This window comes from Mus pahari, chromosome 3 (assembly GCF_900095145.1).
Source record: "Mus pahari chromosome 3, PAHARI_EIJ_v1.1, whole genome shotgun sequence".
In the NCBI taxonomy this organism is placed as follows: Eukaryota; Metazoa; Chordata; class Mammalia; order Rodentia; family Muridae; genus Mus; species Mus pahari.
In genome coordinates, this window is record NC_034592.1 from 25,096,073 (window position 1) to 25,116,054 (window position 19,982).

General features: G+C 44.5%; 1 protein-coding gene across 6 annotated transcripts in view; it reads right to left on the reverse strand.

Annotated features, from left to right (window-relative positions):
• The window catches only part of Dennd1a (DENN domain containing 1A), a 473,824-nt gene that overhangs the window by 37,465 nt on the left and 416,377 nt on the right, over positions 1–19,982 (reverse strand). For all 6 annotated transcript variants that reach the window (XM_021192483.1, XM_021192480.2, XM_029536942.1 and 3 more), the window contains 3 exons: positions 18,479–18,550; positions 16,946–17,002; positions 9,016–9,147 (listed from right to left, as the gene is read on the reverse strand). In XM_021192483.1, the coding sequence (XP_021048142.1) occupies positions 9,016–9,147; positions 16,946–17,002; positions 18,479–18,550 (261 nt within the window). The remainder of the gene's footprint in view (positions 1–9,015; positions 9,148–16,945; positions 17,003–18,478; positions 18,551–19,982) is intronic.

Sequence of the window (19,982 nt, forward strand, 5' to 3'; positions counted from 1 at the left end):
TGGCTGGCACACACTGACAGGCTTGCACATCTGTCCTCTTTCCCCTGTCCTCCCCCACCCTTTTTTTTTTTTTTTTTTTTTTTTGAGACAGGGTTTCTCTGTGTAGCCCTGGCTATCCTAGAACTAGCTCTGTAAGATTGCCTTGAACTCAGAGATGCACCTGTCTCTGCCTCCCGAGTGCTGAGAATAAAGGCATGTACCACCACGGCCTGGTACTTTTTTTTTTTTAAATCTGGTTCTACTTGATGTCTGCCTTTGACTCTGCATGCTCGATCCTAGGTTCCCTCAGCTCTGGGTAAGGACAAGGACAATTTCCTATAGGGTCGTCTGTACACTGTATGATCTAGTCCTCGTCCCTTTGAGACCCTCCTTCCAGCTCTTTTTCAGGAATGACTCCTTCATCTCTGAGGTGTGTGTACGCATGGGATTTGCCCACCACATGTAGGAGACCCCTCAGCCATGGTGACTGGCTAGGAGACAGGCTCAGAACAGAGCTAGCTCAGTCAGTCATGGTCATACCTTGTGTGGAAGCTACTCTTTTCACGTTCATCTTATAGCTGGCAGGATGTGTTCTGCAGTGCTAAGTCATGTGACCATAGGAGAGAGTTAATAGTGGCACTTGAAAAAGTGGAGGGAAAGGCCTGGCTAACTTGATTTGGTACCAGAATTAGACCATAATTCACAGCAGATATGGACCAACAATTTTTTTTTGGAAACTGGAATTTGGAAATTTCTCTTGAGAGTACACATACCCTAATCAATACAAATTTCTACTAGAAGTCCTTCCTTGGTCTTTAGAGTTGGACTGGTATCTGACCTAGCCAATACCAGCCAACTCCTACACATGCCCACACCCTTCTCCTTCACACACACCAGGAGGGTACCCGGCATGCTTTTGAGATGAACGGTGGATTTGGCTTCCGGTATCTCCACCAGGTGCAGGATGCCAGTATACTTGTCTTGGCACCCACTGAGACACAGAAATGTTAAGGAGGGCCTAAGGTCTGGAAAGTAACCAGAAACAAAGCCTTATTGTGGCTCCATATCCTGAGATCCTGGGCCACTGGCTCAGCTTCTGCACCAGATTAACAGTATGTACCCATCGAGAAATCACCAAGTTCTTAGCAGAACTGGGGAAGATCCAAGCTTCAGGCCAGAACATGGCCTGAAACAAACTCTGACTTCTGCTTCTGAGCTGCACACTCTAGGACAAGTCCTTATTATTGCCACACTTGTCCTGTTCTCAGAAAGAGTTAGGATAAGCCTTGAGATCCATCCCCAACAAGATGGCTTAGTTCACTGCAATGGCAGCGGCAACCGTGGCAGCTGAAGCTAGAACAGAGAGTCCAGGTTTCAGCACAGCCCCTGGCAGCAGTGAGAAACTCAGTGCTACTCTTCTCCCTCGGGTGCTCTTAAGAATGGCCAGGTACCAAGTATGTAAGATAGGTGCCCTTAGGTCCCAAGAGAAGTGGGTGGCAGTGAGATGGACTGTCACCTTGACTTTCCACATCCATCCTTCACCTGGGCTGAGTGAACTGGTGCAGTGACAGGTGCTATTGAAGTGAGGTTCTGAAGACTGCTTCCATACTACACCAGGAGCTCTGCCCACACTGCTGGGTTCTCTAGTACTGCTAGCTCCCCAAACAAGAGGAGTGCTTCTTAAGGAGGCCATGCTGCATGTTGCAACAGAAACCTACTGACTTTCCATCTCAGCCTCTGAGTTTCCATCATCCGAGCTCTCTTATTATTATGACTGACTGACTCACTGGTGAGCACATGTACAGTGCGTGTGCATGCATGTGTGTAGGTGTGCACATCTACTTGCCTGTGCATATATGGCGGCCAGATGTCAATGGCTGCTGTCTTCTACAACTACTCCCCACCTTATGTTTTGAGACAAAGTCTCTCAGTGAGCCTGGAGTTTGAAGTTTTGGCTAGACTGGCTGGCTGGTAAGTCCCCTGGGGATACTGACACACACACACACACACACACACACACACACACACACACACACACACGCCTCACTAATGTTTTACAAGGGTACTGGGGATCAGACTCAGATCATTATGTTTGCATGGCAAGCACTTTAGCAACTGAGCTAATTCTCTAGCCTCCAAATATGTAGTTTTTTAGAGTCTTCCCTATGTGGCCTAGACTGGCTTCAAAATTATGGCAATCTTTCTGTCTCAGCTTCTGAAGTTCTTGGATTTCAGGCCTGATGTCTTTAATTTATATTCTATGTAACTCAGGGATGGGGCCCCTTGCTTTGACAGCTCTTCCTTCCCCTCTTGAATAGGTCCATGTGACCTTGGGGTGTAGAAGAGTGTCTCACTCCTCTGACTTGTCCTCACTTTCCCACAGGGCATTTATGATTGACCTTAGGACCTCATAAAGACACAAACAGTACAATGTGACAGGATCCAAGTTCTTAATACTCTAAAGGTGTCTCAACTTGTAAATGGATCCTTATTTATGGAAAGGGAATTTGCAAGTAGATTTGAGCACTAATGGATTATTCATTTTCCCCCCAAATGAACAGAATTATAAGTATAGCAACTGAAATTAAACCAAATAACTTGAGGTACACATGGGGAGAAATCAAACAATAGTTAATTAGTTAGGGTCCAATTTAAACATCTATGGTAATAGTAAAACCAATGTGTGTTTACAGACTGCTAGCTCCATGCAGGTCCTGTTGAAGACTGTGGACCTCAAAGAGGTTTATGTTATCATGGGGGAAGACAGGTACTAAAGAAATAATCACAATGACTGTGTGAGAGACTGGTGTGTGCAGAGTTCTAGGGTGGGGTACAGAGAAGGACCTAGAAGTTCTCCTGGCTTCTTACAGTCACCAGGAGGCTTACAAAGGGACATGTTCTGAGTTTAGAACAGAGGCAAAGCAACTCCTGGGTCAGGTCAAGGGGGAAGATGGAATCAATAGGGAGACTAGGAACATGTTAGTGAGATGGCTGTCTGCAAGGCTGTGGGGTACTGTAGTGAGAGTATTGATCAGCAGGCATAGTGCACGTGAGTGGTCATTTGGCCTGTTAACAGGGCTGTGGGAGGGGTAATGGAGAGTGGAGGACTGAGCAGTGTTCAGGGTTGGTGTGGGTTAGGTTCTGAGGTGGGAGATAAGGATGTGGAAGGAGTCTGGCAGGGACTGTATGTTCAAGTTGGGGGTGTCTGTGTTTGAGGTGTCATGAGAATATAGGACACTTCTGAAGGTATGAGTGAGGAGTGACACTTCCAAGCTCAATGGGCAGAAGGATCGTCTCAGCACACTCATAACCAAGGGTTTTGAGGGCATTTGTTGGCTCGGTAGCATTTTCAGCTCATCATAAAACTGGTAGTAGGGCTGGTGAGATGGCTCAGTGGGTAAGAGCACCCGACTGCTCTTCCGAAGGTCCCGGGTTCAAATCCCAGCAACCACATGGTGGCTCACAACCATCCGTAACAAGATCTGACACCCTCTTCTGGAGTGTCTAAAGACAGCTACAGTGTACTTACATATAATAAATAAATCTTTAAAATAAATAAATAAATAAAACTGGTAGTAAAGGGCAGGCTCATGTTTATGACTGTATTTTCAGAACTGCTCTTAAAATGGTGCGCAAACCTCTGTCACAGCTCACCACAGAGCTACTATGGTACTTGATTAGGATTCTGGTTTAAACAGTTTTTAAAATTTTTAAATTAAGGATCAGGTATGGTGGTCTATGTCTTAATCTCAGGTAGAGGAGGAAGATCTCAGCAAGTTCAGGGCCAGCCTGGTCTACTCAGTGAGCAAGCTCCAGGATAGCCAGGACCTTGCTTCAACAAAACAAAACAACTTTTAAATTATTCATATGAATGGGTATTTTGCTTGTATGCATGTCTATGCCCCATGTGTATGTCTGGTGCCCATGGAAGCCAGAAATGGATGTTAGAGCCTCTGGAACTGTAGGTACAGACAAAGTATAGTCAGTGCTTTAAACCATTAGCCATCACTTTAGCCTCTAAATAGCTTTTGAAACTTTACATTAAAAAAGTTCATATTTCCTTGTTCAAATGGAGGGAGGGGTACATTTCAAGATGTATGTTTTGGAATCTGGACACTGGAAAACAAGCAATTACTCATTTTGCAGATCATTGAATTGTGGGAAACAAAGCAAGTCTGGAAGGTCTGAGAACTGGTCCTCCCACTTCTTTCTCAATGAGCCTTGGCAACTGCCACTCAGGGCTATCAGCAAGCATCCCTGGACTCCAGCATTTGTCCAGTTCTCTAGCAGGGGGGGAGGTCTGCACTCAGCCAAGAGAAGCAGAGGAGTTGTGCTGGTTCAAGAGTAGACATGAGTGAACCATGCCAGCACAGCCAAACTGGTTTCCTTACCAGCTAGCTCATGGTCATGACGCATTTCAGTGAGCACAGATATTCAAAGTACCTGGTAGATTGACTATATGCAGAGAACAGCTTCTATAGAAGGTACCACCTCTGCTGACTTCTGCCAAGGGAAAAGGGCCATAGCATGATGTCATGTCATTCCTGTGGGTGCTCCCACTCTGTTGGGGAGGACCCTGCTTCTTCACCCCTTCTAAAGCCAGGGACAGGGAGGAAATACCACTCCCCATCTCAGAAGAGTGAAACATGGGATCTGAGTCTCTAGTCTGTCTTCTCTGTCTTTTTACCTGTACCTGGGGGTCTGGGAAGGGAGTGGACCTACCCTGTCCTCCCTTCCATAGACCCCCTCAGGAGGCGTTTTGGAGCAGTCTTCCCTTCCATAGATCCCCTAGGAGGTGTTTTGGAGCAGCAGTGCCACTGTTTACTGATCCGGTGAGGAGTAACTCAGTCCTTCTAATGCTGAAGCAACGACTTAGCCACCATTTGGCCTTAGGACTTATGAAGTATTCTCCTTTTACTTGTTATTTCTTTGAGTCAGCATCCTATGTAGCCCAGGCTGGACTTGAACTCTGCCTTCCTGCCTCCATACCCCCTCAAGTGCTAGGATTATAGGGGTGTAACATTCTGCCTAGCTTTAGTCTTTATTTAAAAAGTTTGCATTTTAGGGGCTGGCAAGATGGTTCTGTGGGTAGGGGTGCTTGCTGCCTAACAACTTATTTGATCTACAGGTTCACATGGTGGCGACAACTAATATCTGCAAGTTGCCCTCTGACTGACTGTCCCCTCCCTCCCTCCCTCCCTCCTCTCTCCTTCTCCCTCCCCCTCTCTCCTCTCCCCTTCTTCATTTGTAGGCCTGTCTCCATCATGTCTTACAAGGGTGGAGACAAGGTGCTTACTTATCTTACAGTGTGTGGATGAAACAGTGTGTATGCAAATAGGGGCCCAGTCCCAGCCTTGAGAAGAGCAGAGGGTAAGAAACTACTTTTTCTCCCTGACAGCAGCTTCTCTTGGCACTGAGGACTCTGCGGAGGGCCTTTTGCTGTCACCCTGTAGGATGTGTCCACTGGGGCTGTCCCACCTAGGCACCAGCACTAAGACTGTAATGTAGAAGGATGAATGTCACTATCACAACAGGCCAGAGAAGTGAACTTTTGTTTGTTTTATTTTGTTTCATCTTATTACTTACTTTTGAGTCACAGTGTTATGTGCATCCCAGATTGGCTTCAAACTTGTGTTGTTCCTGCCTTAGCTTGCCAAGGCCTAAGATTATAGACATGTATTACTAAACCAACTCTAGCTAAGTAGGTGGACTTGAGGAATGTAAGACCAGAGTGGGAATGTTCAGGGGGTTAGCAGGTCCCGTCAGACTGGGGTTTGAGTCAGACTGCTTCGAGTGTTCGTACTCATCTGAGCAGGTTCCTTCAGGTCTTTCAGCTCTTAATCCATAAAACAAGGTCATGGTCCCTGCCTTCATATAAGATATTGTGAGGCCTGTTCCTCCACCCCCAAGGAGAGGATTTACATACTAGGGCTATATGTGTAGCACTGGTGAATCATAAGTGAACATTAAATGTTTTATGGATTAGAAAAAAAACTGGATTAGTATGCTAAATCTGTGACTTTAGAGACACCATAAGATGAAGCTACAGTTTGGATGCATACCAGGTTCAAATGGTTTAGAGAACAATGCCAAGAAAGGAAAACACAGAAGAACGTAGCAAACATTTTTAAACTGTTAGAACTCTTAAAACTCAGACTGGCCAGAAACACTGTACTCCTACGATCAATGGCTCATCAGAGAAGGTCTCAGGGAAGGACTGAAGGACAACCCACCAAGGGGCAAAGCTGGAAAGAATTAAAAAAAAAAAAAGGGTGCTGGTGGTTTCTCTATCCCCCTCCTCCCTGCTAATCTGTCACCTAATAAGAAGGGGCCCGGCTCAAGTGAGCTAGCTGGCGGTTCACTTACAGCAAACTGATTAAGAATGTTCAACCAACAGCAGACTGTAGACCTTTCCAGAGAAAATAAATAGAGTGTAGACTGTATGCAAATGTGTTTGTCACTTTGACAGCACGTCTCAATTAAGGCATCTCTCGGCTGTGGGTAGGCTCTGTGGCTGCAGCTGGAAGGGAGAGCCCGCTGCATGGCTGATACTAGGGGCTTGACCTTAATCCGTATGCATGCATTAAAAAAAATTCCTGCCTTCCTGTACACTTGCATAATGCTGGCAGCCACGTGAGGGAAGTGACAAACGGGGGGTGGGGGGAGCCACTTTCATCCTCTCCAGTTTGCAGACCTGTGAAGGCACAGACAGCTCTTATTTCAACAGAGTTTGGGGTGGCTTTTTAATTGTTTATCCCCCACCCTTGTGAGCACACACACTCTTATTCTGCATTTAGCTGGGAATGACATTAAAGCATCTCTCTATTTCTTGTTGAAATGGAAAGAAGGTCTCTCTATTTCAAATAGGGCCTCCTTTTTTGTGTGTTTTGAAAATGGAATGTTTAACACCATGAATTCCTTCTCCCCGCCTCCTCTTTCTCTGTAATGGGCTCCCAACTCCAGTGAGGGTTCCTTTCATGGGCAGGTTCGCATGTGCAGGAATGAGGACAAAGGAAAGCGGGAAGCTGACTCTGGAATGCCACGCTGGTGACAGCCAGGGTTGTGCTTTCAGCACACACGGCCGGCCAGGAACTGGGATGAGGGCTGCTCCAACAGGGCCCAAGCCCCAGAGGAGGGAGGCAGGTCCTCGGGGCGCAGACACAGGTGCACTTTGAAGAGAACGGCTAGTTAGTCAGCACTTCTGCTTTACAGGATGTGCCCGGCTCTATGACATTTCTTTAAGTATAAAATTAGAAGAGGTGTAGCTTTCCCCAGTTGATGAGGTTTGGACATTTACCGGAAAAGACTGACTAGAAGACAGAGATTTCAGGCGTCAGTTCATGTTTTGCAAAAAGAATCCACAGCGGCTGTTTTGCTAGTTCCTTTTCCTCTTATGTTTTTTTTAATTTTCCTTGTATGTGTAAACATGTGCTTATGTATGTGGGGGCTGTGTGTGCCCAGGCCCAAATGTGGAAGTCAGAGGACAAATTGGGAGAGGTGGTTTTCTCATTCTATTATGCAGTAGCTGGAGACAGAACTCAAATGGTCAGGTCTGGCCATGCTGAGCCATCTGAAGGGGCTGGTTCACTTTATTTTTAAATAGTTCAATGCCTGATACATAATGGCACCTGATAAATGTCTCTTAAAATAAGAAATGTTTTAAATGAAGGATTCTAGGTCCTTTTTGAGGTAAAATAGCAATCCTATTAACAGTAACTAGAAGTCATACAGACAGGCCCCCTGTACATATGTAGCTTAGTTTCATGCTGGTCCTCCAACAACTGGAAGGAGGGTGCTGTCTCTGACCCTGTTTCCTGCCTGTGGGTTCTGTTCCCCTAGCTGGGCTGTCTTGTCTGGCCTCAATAGGATATATCTAGTCCTGCAGTGACTTGAGGTACCCAGGGGTAGGGTGAGACCTCTCCCTTCTCAGAGATGAAGGACAGGGGTGGGGACAGGGAAGGAGTCGTGTGAGGGGTGGTCTGGGAGGAGAGGGGGGCTGTGATTGGGATACAAAGTAAATAAATAAATAAATACATAAATAGGGGAAAATAAAATAAAAATAAACATAGAAAGTAAAATCTAAAAAAGAAAAACTCATACAGACTAGCTTTATCATACTTCATTTAAGGAATGGCTAAAGAATCAGATGATTTAAGCTCAATAGCTTAAAACAACACAGCTTGCTGAACAAGCACTAGGCCCTTGGTTAGAGACCTATTACCAGAAAAACAAATGACAACTACAACAAGGAAACTTGCAAATTCTTGTTACAACCATACCTAACGGAGCCATGTTTCAGATACCAAATCAAACCAAAAGCACCAAACCTCACACACGACATACAACACATTTATATTTGATAAATTAGACTGGTTGATTGAAGAGAGGTAGGGAAGGCTATATAATCCTTTTAATTGAGAAAATATAACCACAGGTAGGAAATGGATGAAAATTTCAATTTCTGTAAAGAGTACAATGTATTAAGAGGAAAGAAATAAAATCAAATGAATAGACAATTTTTTTAAGCACTAGGGTCCTTGCAAGCAGTTGGGTAAAGAGTTGGATCTCTAGAACCATAGCAAGGGTGTTTACTCAGAGAAACACAACCCCCAATATTGATTTTCAGGGAGTACATTAATAAAGAACTCCTAATTGACTTTTTTTAAAAAAGCCTTTGCTTGTTGCCTTTTATTTGAAGGTGCAAAGAGGGGCCTGGGATGCCAAAGTGTTCTAATGAGATGCTTAGCTAACAGACACCTTAAATGCAGTGCCTAGGAGTGGGGGACAGCGGGTACATTTAATGACTTCATCTAACAGTGGAGCTAGTGATGTCCAATGCCATGTTGCTCCCATCCAGAGTTTTGAAAATTTACCTTCAAAATATGTTTATGTCAAACACTTGACGGTGTGAAGAGCATGGAGTTGCTTTGCTGAAGAGCTGGGTGCAAACCTGTGTGTGACCTGCTCACACACCAACTTCTGATACAAACAAAACCATAAAAACCAAACAGCCCTGTGGATGGGCAGAACACATACCTGCCCAAAGTGGACTGTGATTGGTCTCCGGTCTTCTCGAAGTCTGGGGTCCTGGGTCTCTGCCTGTGGGGATGGCATGGTCTTTGGCAGTGGATCTTCTGCAGAGGACACACAGCCGTTCTCCGTGATGTCCTGTGGAAGAAGGAAGGTCTAGGGTTGCACTGGGGTCCTGGCCCTTTGCCCTCTTGCGTCATCTCCACAAGCCAAGAGGTCTGCTAATAACTGCCCCAGGCTGTTCTAAGCCTGGCCCCCTGGGAGAGGCCCAAGAAACAGAAGCTAACTTGGTCTTCTGACACTGATGCACCAAAGAAGCCAAAACCATCCACATGAAACTATAAACATAATAATTTACAGTGAAAAACCTATTTCATTCTGCATTCTTCTATGGCTATTTTCATTTTCACACATTCACTTTGTCTATATGCAGACATTTAAAAATTACTTGTAATCACAGCTCATGCATAATTTTATATCCTGTTTTTCTCCAATATAAGCATCACCATGGTGCCACACAGTCATTATAATAATAATTTTAATGGATGCATAATATTTTCATTGAGCAGACATCTAATGATTTAATAACTCATCCCATCACTATTGGGTGTTTTTTTTCTTTCTTTCTAAATGCTAGCAATACATGTCACATTTTTCTTTCCCTTTGTATTACTGCTTTTGTGGAAATCCCTAGGAATGAAAGCATGAGGTCAAACATAAACACTTTCTAAAGCTTTTTATTCATTCTACCAAATTGCTTCCCAATTTACACCAACTACCCGCAGTGGGTGTGTTATCAGTTTCACGGTACTTGTTAGCCTTATCATTTTAAAAATGTATTGCTAATTTAATAGGTGAAAAATTAGACCTCATTGTTGTTTTAATTTGCATTACTTTGATTATTTGTGAGTGTGGCCTTTTTTCTCTGTCTGCTTTCTGGTGGCACTACAGACCATTTTCTTGGCTCTCTCTTCTCTCCCTTGCTTTTCTGGAAGGGCCTAAGGGTCTCCCTGACCTGCAGAGTATTGGCTATGTGTGTCAGCTGAGCACTGGTGTGGGCTAGTAGAGACATGGACATGCCCCCTTCTGCAATAAGCATTATACATTTTATTGAGGTCAAGCAAGTTGCTTAAGACAAATCAGAGAATAAAGGAACAAGTAAATAACATTTAAGTAATCATTTTTTTCACAACAAAAATTATTCATGCCCTGAATTAAATATCGTTAATATCTAACTTTTCCCATTGTAAAAACAATTATACCTTTCAGTCAACAGAAGAGGCTTCTGATCATTGGCCACTCTTTCTCAACTGAGAGAATCATGAGACAGAAGGAAAGTGGCTACTTAGGAAGTTATTATGTACTGAGGAGGAGACATAGGTAAGATCTCTGAGCCTCAGTTCCCCTATCTGTAAGTGGGGACATGGGAGCTAGGGGTGAAAGGAGATAGGTAATGTGACACAAGTGCCTAAAGCATCATTAGCTACTCAATGAACTACTGGAATAAAACAGAGCGCTTTTATCTATGCATATGTGTGTATCTATATGTGTGTGCATGCAAATGTGTGCCTATGTGTGTGAGTGTACAGCGTTATATACCCAACTGCCTACTTCCTGGCTTCCTTTCCTAAGGAATCAGCTGCCATACAAGCCAACCTAGAAGAGTCTCTGCTTGGTCAATGATACAGGAAGGTGATGACCTTTGGCCTTACAAACTGGTCTTAGGCATGTGGCCCACACTGGATTGGCCAGTCTCAGCTAAGCTAAGGCTCAGTGATGAAAGGGGCTGCTGACAGCCAATTAGAAATGGATTGTTTGGAAAGGGACTGCCCTAAGGTGCTTGGGTCAAATGGAACAAAGTAGAGGAGGGGCTCCTTCTGTGTCAGAGAGCAACTAAAGGCCAAGAGGGGCACGTCGGGTGTGTGTGGGTGCATCTAGAGGATTAGCACAGGGTGAATGAGGCCAAACCTTAATACATTCATTTTTGGTCCAGGAAAATATCCCTCTACCATGTGTGCACGGTAGGAAAATATATTAATTAGGAAACTACTAAATAATTATTTTTAAAAGAAAACACAATAGTTTTAGGGGAAAGTGCCTTATCTTAAGCTTTAAGTAAAAAGTGCAGTCTTCTGGCCTTATCTGTTCTATCAACTAGCTGCCTGATCTTTCAGACTCACCTACCCTCTGCAACTGTTTCTTTGTTTTTACAACAGGGAAGATTCCTAGTTGTTTGGCAAAGGTCCAAGGAGGATGGTTTAAATGAGATGAGCTATGAGGAGGCTTTGACAGAGTCTAATATTGTGCAAACAGAAAGAACACAATGCTTCCCTGTGTGTGTGTGTGTGTGTGTGTGTGTGTGCACGCACACCTAGTCCTGGTGGCTACTTTTCCAGATTCTAGATTTCCATTCTCATACTTAGTGCTCAGGATGATCATGAAATAAACAGGATTATACTTCCTTCACATATAAGGCAATAGGATTCAGATAGGGTAACCTATTCAAGACCAGGGAGCTACAAAGTGGAGGAACCTAAAATTAGGACTGGTGACATCTAAATCATATCAACTCCTAACTAAAGCCCAAGTGAAGGTATCCTGGCCTGAGGGGGTGGGTCATGCTATGCTTGGCCATCAGAAATGAATTCCTCTACCTCCTTGGCACCCTTTCTTGCTAAACTGGTCACAGGTCACTAAACCTTGGCCATCTATTGTGAAGCTGTGATGTTCCAGACTGTGAGATCCTTGGAATCTGGGTTTTCTTGAGTCTAGCGTAGCTTTTCCATAAATCACTATTAAGCTGAACCAAACATTTGGAAGGTAAATGTGCCTGGGTGTCTAAAGGCCACATTTTGTTTAGTTAGAATATACAGACACCCCGAAACTTCTGTACTTTCTCATGGCTCTCCCACAGAGTGCTTGGCTTCTTCACTATTACCTTCATCTGGGGAAGGACAACTGCTTCCTTTAAGGAGGCCACAGGCAGCAGAGGGGGGGAGCAAAGAGAACAGTGAACTTTCCTGTCTACCAGCAGACATACTGCATGAGTAGGGACCAAAGGAAAAACTCTATTCCTTGATTAAAGAAACTGTGGCCCAAGAACTTACTGATTCATCAGCGAAGGGACTGGGATATGGTACCCTGACACCCTCCTTGGAGAAAGGCAAACTAGAAGTTTATAGAAAAATGCCACAAGATGCAAATGTTCTGTGGCTCACTAATTCCATTTCTAGGAATGTTTTCAAATGAAGAAACCCAGAAGTAACTCAGGTGTCCAACGGAATTAAGATGTGTGTGCATGTGCGTGTATATATAGTATGTGTGTATATATGTGTGGCTATATGTAGTATGTGTCTAAATATGCCAATCTAATAAACTTATGAGCCATTTAAAACAAGGATAGATGGAAAACATTTTTAGAAGGCTGGGACAAGTTCAGGGCATGCTATATGAAAATGCAGATGAAAAGGAACATTATTGGGGGCTGGTGAGATGGCTCAGCCGGTAAGAGCACTGACTGCTCTTCCAAAGGTCCTGAGTTCAAATCCCAGCAACCACATGGTGGCTCACAACCATCCGTAACGAGATCTGATGCCCTCTTCTGGAGTGTCTGAAGACAGCTACAGTGTACTTACATATAATAAATCAATCAATCAATCAATCAATCAATCAAAAAATAAAGTCTCTTCCTTTAAAAAAATTTATTTAAAAAGGAACATTATTTTTCTTCTTTGATTTGCTGAATTTCCCAATAAACATGTGAATTGTTGGCAAATAGGAAAAATAAATTTGACCTTCCAAATGCTATTTTTAAAAAGCAAAACAAGGGGCTGCAGGGAGGAGATGGGCCACTCCTTCCTGAAGGGTCACACAGGAGGAAGACAGAGCTACACAACTTAAGAGGCCAACTCAAATGACCTTAAGAGGAGCTGGGGACAGGCTTCTTGCAGCCAAGAAGCAAGGCCACGGGAGGCATTCACAGCTGTAATTGGGAGTAGGGCCTAGCATTTCAAGAACGGATAGAGTACTCTCTGCTGAACAGGCTGAGGTCAGTTTTAACCAAAGAAATGGTCTGGAAAAATTCCTCCTGTGGCTGTGGGAACAACCTATAGGAGGTGGGTCCCATGGTGTTTGGGCAGACTGTCTTGTTCTAGGTATGCCAAAGCAATGGAGAGAATATATTTTCATTTATGGAGCTGCTACTAAGTACTACTACTGTTAAAACACCTCATCTCTTCTAAGATGCTTCCTAGTTTATGGATGAGGAAAACAGAGATGGCTGGTGACTCTCCCAGGGCCACACAGTTCATATCCTATACAACCAGACTGAATCTTCCGATTGGCCTCCAAAACTTAAATGCACATCCCCATGAGAGTGCACTGGAAGTGGAGTGGGTGTGCAAGGCCAAGGCCAGTGCCTTCTCATTTCCTGTAAGAGAACCTATTTCCACTTTGAGATTTGTGTTGTACCTGTCTTATTCCAGTCTACTTCCCATAACAGCAAATGTAAATTAAAATATGAATATTGATACTAAATCAGTAGCCAAAATTGGAGTCTTGGTGATTGAGGCTGCAGCATATTTTAATGTGTCTAAAGACAGGGAGCTGACAGCTGTGTGATACAGTGTGAAAATGTCTGTTCTGTAAGAGTCTACCTGCTCTCCCTGCCCCCCACACGCTTGCTCAGGCCCTTCATTACGATTGCAAGCGTTTGGCTAGAAAGTCAAGCCAACTGTGAATTTGCTCCTTTTAATCACAGACACTAATCAAACTCAACTTGTCGTTTAGAGAACAGTGATTTACAAACTCTCCAAATGGCTACGAAATGGGCCCATTTAGTTAAGCATTTTGAAACTAGGGGAAAAAAAATCAGGGATTTCTGAAGGGCATGAAAATACACATACAATAAACATACAATTTGTTGGCAAATGGGGGTGGGAGGTGGGGGCATGGACAACTTGTCTTCCTAAATGTCATTTTTAAAAAAACAAAACAAGGGGCTTCAGGGAGGGGTGGGTCCCTCCTTTTTGAAGGGTCACACAGGAGGAAGGAGGAAGACAGAACTACAACTCAAGAGGCCACCATAGGGTAGGAAATTTTTAGTGCCCTCTACAGGTAAAGAGGAGTGTGCAGCTACTGGATTTAAAGTGCATTCTCTTATATTTTTTGGTTGTGAGCCTAGCTTTTAATGGCTGAGCTCTTTAGCCCAAAAGTTCATTCTCTAGACAGCCTGAACCAGGGAAACTGAATGCAATTTGGCGATATTCTTCTGCAGGTCAAGCCTGGTGAGGACATACTCCTAGGGAAGTGCTACTGTCTCCCTTGGGAAGCTACGGCTGGAATCCCTGTCATTTCTCCTTCTTCCTAACTCTGAGCAAGTCGAACTTCAAAGGAGGCTGGGCTACAGCAGAACTTGGCCCCTTTGTTCCATTTATCCAGAGAAATATGTTCTCCATCTTCCTTTTTTGTTCCAGGGATGAAGCAGAGCAGGCATGGAATAAAGCCGCACTACAGGATCTACGAACAGTCACTTGCCAGTGGTCACAGATACCCTGAAAGCTATTTCAGAGGCTTTGAAAAATCTATTGCACAGATGAACAAGGGATGGAAAAGGGGCCCTGCTCAGTCATATTAGAGATGGACTCTCCACACATGGTGGTGACCTCTTCATAGGTCAGCTCCACATTCTCTATTTGCAATTCAAACCCAAGGCAAGAGCAAAGAGGGCAAGATTGGGTTCTTGATTATGTGTGTGAGGTCACCATTGCTATGCAGAGTTAGAGGTGGCAACCCAGCACATTGGAAAATTGGGTCTTTGCTGGCAACTGCCTCAATTTCATAGCAGAAACCAAACTTTTGATGCCTGTGTTAGGTATATGGGGAGCCATAGAGACAGGTTCCATACTGCATGAAGCAGGTGGATGGAAGGGGGAGAAAAAAGCCAAGGAAATACTTTCCACTACAGTGAGATAGGTCAGGAGAAGCTAAATCCTAAATTAGCTCAAGAAAAAGAGCTGGAGAGCACCAGAGACCAGGGGCCTGTATGTCCTGAACAATGCTGGAGTTTCAATTACAAAACAGCTCTTCCAAGAACAACTGTGAAATATCAAGTCTGTGGAAATCTGTAAGAGCCAAGGGGGGAAAAGTGAAAATTGAAAAGGGTGCACTAATAGATCTGTCAACAGTCCAGCGGTGACAAGCCACATTTCTATAAAATGCCTTCATCGTTTGTGTCACCTGAGAGGCACTGACTCTGTAGAACATTATCTCCTGAAGCTATTCTTGAAAAGACTGGTGTGGGCTGGGGAGGGGGGGAGGGGAAAACGCTTTAGAGTGAAGGAAGGAAAGGTGGAGTGTGTGCAGGGAACACGCTCTAGACTGTGTAAATGAGCCTTTAGGTAAACATAGGAAAAAAGCTGAGCTCTGCTGGCTGCTGCGGAGAGACTGTGAGGGGGGGAAGGAACTGTGATGGCAGTCTCTGGCTTCATGGTCAGCAGGAGCAAGGAGACCCATGAGGCCTTTTGTCTGGTGCCTAAGGAGGGACCCCGCCTTTGCTTATTTCAGGCATAATACCAAACAACCATAGCCTACAATTTAGACGCTGAGGGGTGGGGAGTACCCACCTGGACACATGCAACTCATCTTCATGTGACTGGGACAGGGGATGAAAGGTATGATCAGTGACTCAGATAATATCTATGTAGAGTCCCACCTGCCACTGTCTGCCAGGGTGAACAGACTGCCATTCGGTCTGTATGGATTTGCCTTACAAGGTTTGTAGCACAGGATGAGAACCTCAGCTGTTAAGAATTCACTGTCAGCCAAAGCTGGAATTTAAATGCTTAGTAAGAGCAAATTATTTTCCAATTAAAAGAAAGGAATCAATTCCTTCGACCCATTTCAAGTTAATGAGGATTTTCCCAACTTTATAAAGTTGAAACTGCTTTCAATTAAAACAGAACCAACACAAACTGCCTAGATAGTGGTACAATTAGGGGTGTGGGGAAAATGGCCCCAGATATCTTTTGCAAAGGAAAATACACGTTTGGGGGAAGCAGTAGGCGGTACAGAGTGGAAGTATTCTGACAGGAGAGGTCAACAGATCTGACATCTAATCCTGTCTTTTGCTAGGCTCACGCACTATGGCCTTGGATGAATTACCTCACCTGTGAACCAGTCTCTTCACTCACAGCTTTGTTCTAGGGATTTGGGGTGACAGCTTCTACTCTGGCTCATCTTGAACATGGAGTGGCAATCACAGTATTGGCGGGCATGCTGCAGTGGTGTGACACGCATACCACTGCCCCACTCTGGTTACACAGCTGTACTCCCGGGATTCAGATTGTAGAAATTTCAGCCATAGTGACTACATGCAAATTTTCTGATGGACCACTGAGCCAATCCGAGCCTCTGTTTGATTGCACGTACCTTATGCATAGGCTAGGCTACTCTTGCTCTGTGCAAAGTGGGGGAGACCTATGGTATTCCCTTCCTGCTCACTCGTTGTATGTATCTGCTGGAAACAGAGTGGTCCTTTCTCTGGGTATGCTTTTGGGTTTAAGTTAGACCAGACCTGAGGCAGGGTGGCTGTAGGAACAGAGTGACACCGGGGTGGTGGAGAGTATGTATGAGGGAGCCAGTGTTGCTGGTTTCCTGCAAACCCCAGGCCTGGTGGGGTGGGTTGGGAGACAGTGGTAACTCTGAACTCACTCGCCTTTGTGGGTTTAAGCCCACAAAGAGTCTTAATGTTATTTGAAGACATTTTTTTGTCTGTGAATATTTATAACAGTGTGAAACTCCCGGACAGCTGGTAATGCATTTTGAAGTGTGCTAACAACACTGTATCAAACAGCCTTCTATTGATCACATCCTACTTTTTTGTGGCCACGCATTTCATACACGGTGCTTATACATTTTGAATAAGAACTTCAAGTACCTTTTGCTTCAAGCGGTTTTTCACCTCTTTTATTCCCATTTTTGCATGATCTTTTGCCTGCATGAAAAATTAATTTAAGTTAAGATTCCCTTTCTGTTTCCAGCCGGGTCTATGCTTGATTTCAGTCCACCATGAATCACCTTCTCTGATTACTAGAAAAACGAAGAAAAAATAGGATCATCAAGTTGAAAAATATAATGGCCATGAAAACAAATACTAAGGTAAAAGGTTAAAAAAAAAAAAAAACCCTTAAAGGAGCAGCAGAGATTTCATTTTCTGCATTTTGATGCCAGAGATTGTTTTTCTTCTTTCCCTTCCCAGGCCTTCCTTCTGCTCTCTGTAATTATTTACCTCAGCAGCCTGGTGGCAGCTACCAGTAAAAGAACAGTAGCTTTACCTGCCGCAAGACTCGGAACCCCACTATACTTTACCAGGGCCAGGCCTCAGGGCCCATTGCCTTTCCAGGTTGAAACAAAGCAGTTGCTAGGTTCTTATAGCACCATTTCCTAAATTTCATTTTAGAAGACACCCTGGCTTCTATTTTCTGCCAGTTTTGACCTGTGCATCTCTGCTGGTAGCCACTCATCCAGTATGGAAACTCGAGTTTAAGCACAGGAAATACTAACACGATTAAAAATAAAAATAAGCTGGGCAGTGGTGGCGCATGCCTTTAATCCCAGCACTTGGGAGGCTGAGGCAGGTGGATTTCTGAGTTTGAGGCCAGCCTGGTCTACAAAGTGAGTTCCAGGACAGCCAGGGATACACAGAGAAACCCTGTCTCTATAAATCAATCAATCAATCAATCAATCAATCAAACAAACAAAACCACCCCATGTATGTGGCTCAGGGTCAAAATGAGCAAGTAGGGAAAAACACAAGAACAAATGCTTGAGGCTTCTGAGAGATGGAGCCAGGAACAGATGCATCTCCTATGGGCAGGTGTCTCATGACACACTTTCTACAGAACAGTGGTAAGAAAGAGGATGAAGAATCGGGACAAAACTGAGGGTGTTTTCCCCACTGTGCCCATGGTTATAAAACAGACAGCTTCTCTATCCTCTGGTCTCTACACTCCCTGTATGTAACCACACATATAATGTGCCATGGGGAAGTTAAAAATGAGGGGCCATCTCCTCACCACACACACAGTCCTGCTTATAAATCAGCAATGCCAAGCAATTCTCAGAACATTGAGACTGCTAAGAAATGGCATGGCCACCGTTTGGCCACTTCTGCAATCGAGGTATTGAGACACTTGAGTCAGGTTGTATCCGGCATAGTGGCACACATCTTTAGTCTCAGCACTTGGCAGGAAGAGGCAGAGGAATCTCTGTGAGTTACAGTCAGGGCTACATAGTGAGACTGTCTTAAAAACAACAACAAGAACAAACCAAAGCAAAGCAACAAGAAAAACCCCAACCAAACCACCACCACCACCATAAAACCCCAAACAAACAAAACAGAAACAAACAAGAAGAGTCTAGTTTCATGACGGAACCCATCCATGGCTTCCAGACTTCCCCCAGTACTTACAAACTTGTAGACAGTCTTCATGGCCGGGTTAGCTTTTGTTTTTACAGTATTCAGAATCGCACCACTTCCTTTCTGTAATAAAAATGTCAATCAGCAACGTGGGCTGGAGGGAGAGTGGGCCAGCACCAACAAAAAGGGTTTCTCTTTAATCAGGCCAGACAACATTTCCAGAGCATGTGATGTGAGAAGAGAAGCAGGACCAGGTGGTTCCTGGGGTCAGTTAGGGCTATGGCAGACTCTGACTGTCTGTCTCTCTCTCTCTTTCCCCCTCCCCCATGCACACACATGCACACACATGCGTGGGGGCTGGGAAAGAGGCATGTGATAACTAGTAAGCTCAAAGGATTGCTCAGTACCTGCCCCTGTCCAGGCTATTTGAGGCATGGGTTTCTTTATGATCATCAGAAGCTCTTTAAAAAAAATTCTAATTACCACAGATATTGTTCTGTCATATTTCATAACTGTGAACCACCTCGCTGACTCCACACTAGGGAAGAAAAGAGGGTCCTGATCAAGCAGAACCCCCTGGCAATATGGTTTGTCACTTTCCCTGGGGAGCATGGGAGGAAGATGCGGATGAAGGTTTTCCACTGCTTAGGAGGCAGCCAAGTGAAGTGCTCAGGCCATTTGTAATGGTACCCCTGTAGCATGTTATATGGCTGAAGGGCTCTGAGTCAAGGGAGGGGTTTCTTTGGAGACCACCGGGCTTTGTGTGTATGGGTGAGGGACACAGCAGGTAAATGACCTCATCTGGATGGTGAGAGCTGCACTGGTTACCTGCAGGGAGTTTGGAGACCAGAAGACTGAGGAGGGCCTCAGAGGAGAAAGCATGACCTAGACCATGGCGGATGAGTGTAGATTGATATGAAACATAGCAGGTATGAATATTCTCGGAGAAGGAACCAGCACATAAGGAAGTACAAAAGTTGAGAACTATGGGTGTGCTCTTGAGAGGGACAGGGGTTCTTGACCCATGGTGGAAACGAGGCTAGGAGGCCAAATAGGGTGGCATGGACAGAGCCTGGACTGCTGGGCCCAGGGGATCATGTTCTGGAGGACTTTTAATCAAACATGTCATGTAAGAGATGACAGTAAATATTGAGTTTAACTTTTAGCACAACTGTTTGCTTTAAAGATTTTGAGTTTTAATGAAAAACAATATAGTTTGACCTAAAAAGCATTCTATGTTGTAGGACAATAGGAAAATTTCACCCACTCATCTATTCCGTGATGGCTTCCAAAATTACTCAGAACACTGTTTAAAGGGTCCTTTGGAGTACTGAAACTCCCTTTATCAATCAATCAGCAGGTCCTTATTGCCTGCCTCTGATGTGCCAAGTGCTGTGTTTGGCCATCCAAGAACAAAGACAGTCTTTCATGGGGGAGCTGCTTACTCTGGCCAACTGCAGCCACTTCCATGGGACCAGCCTTGGCAGCAGCTGTGGTTGGCCTGGAGCAAGGGAGAACACTTATCACATTATGCTGGAGTTGCCTGTTTACATAC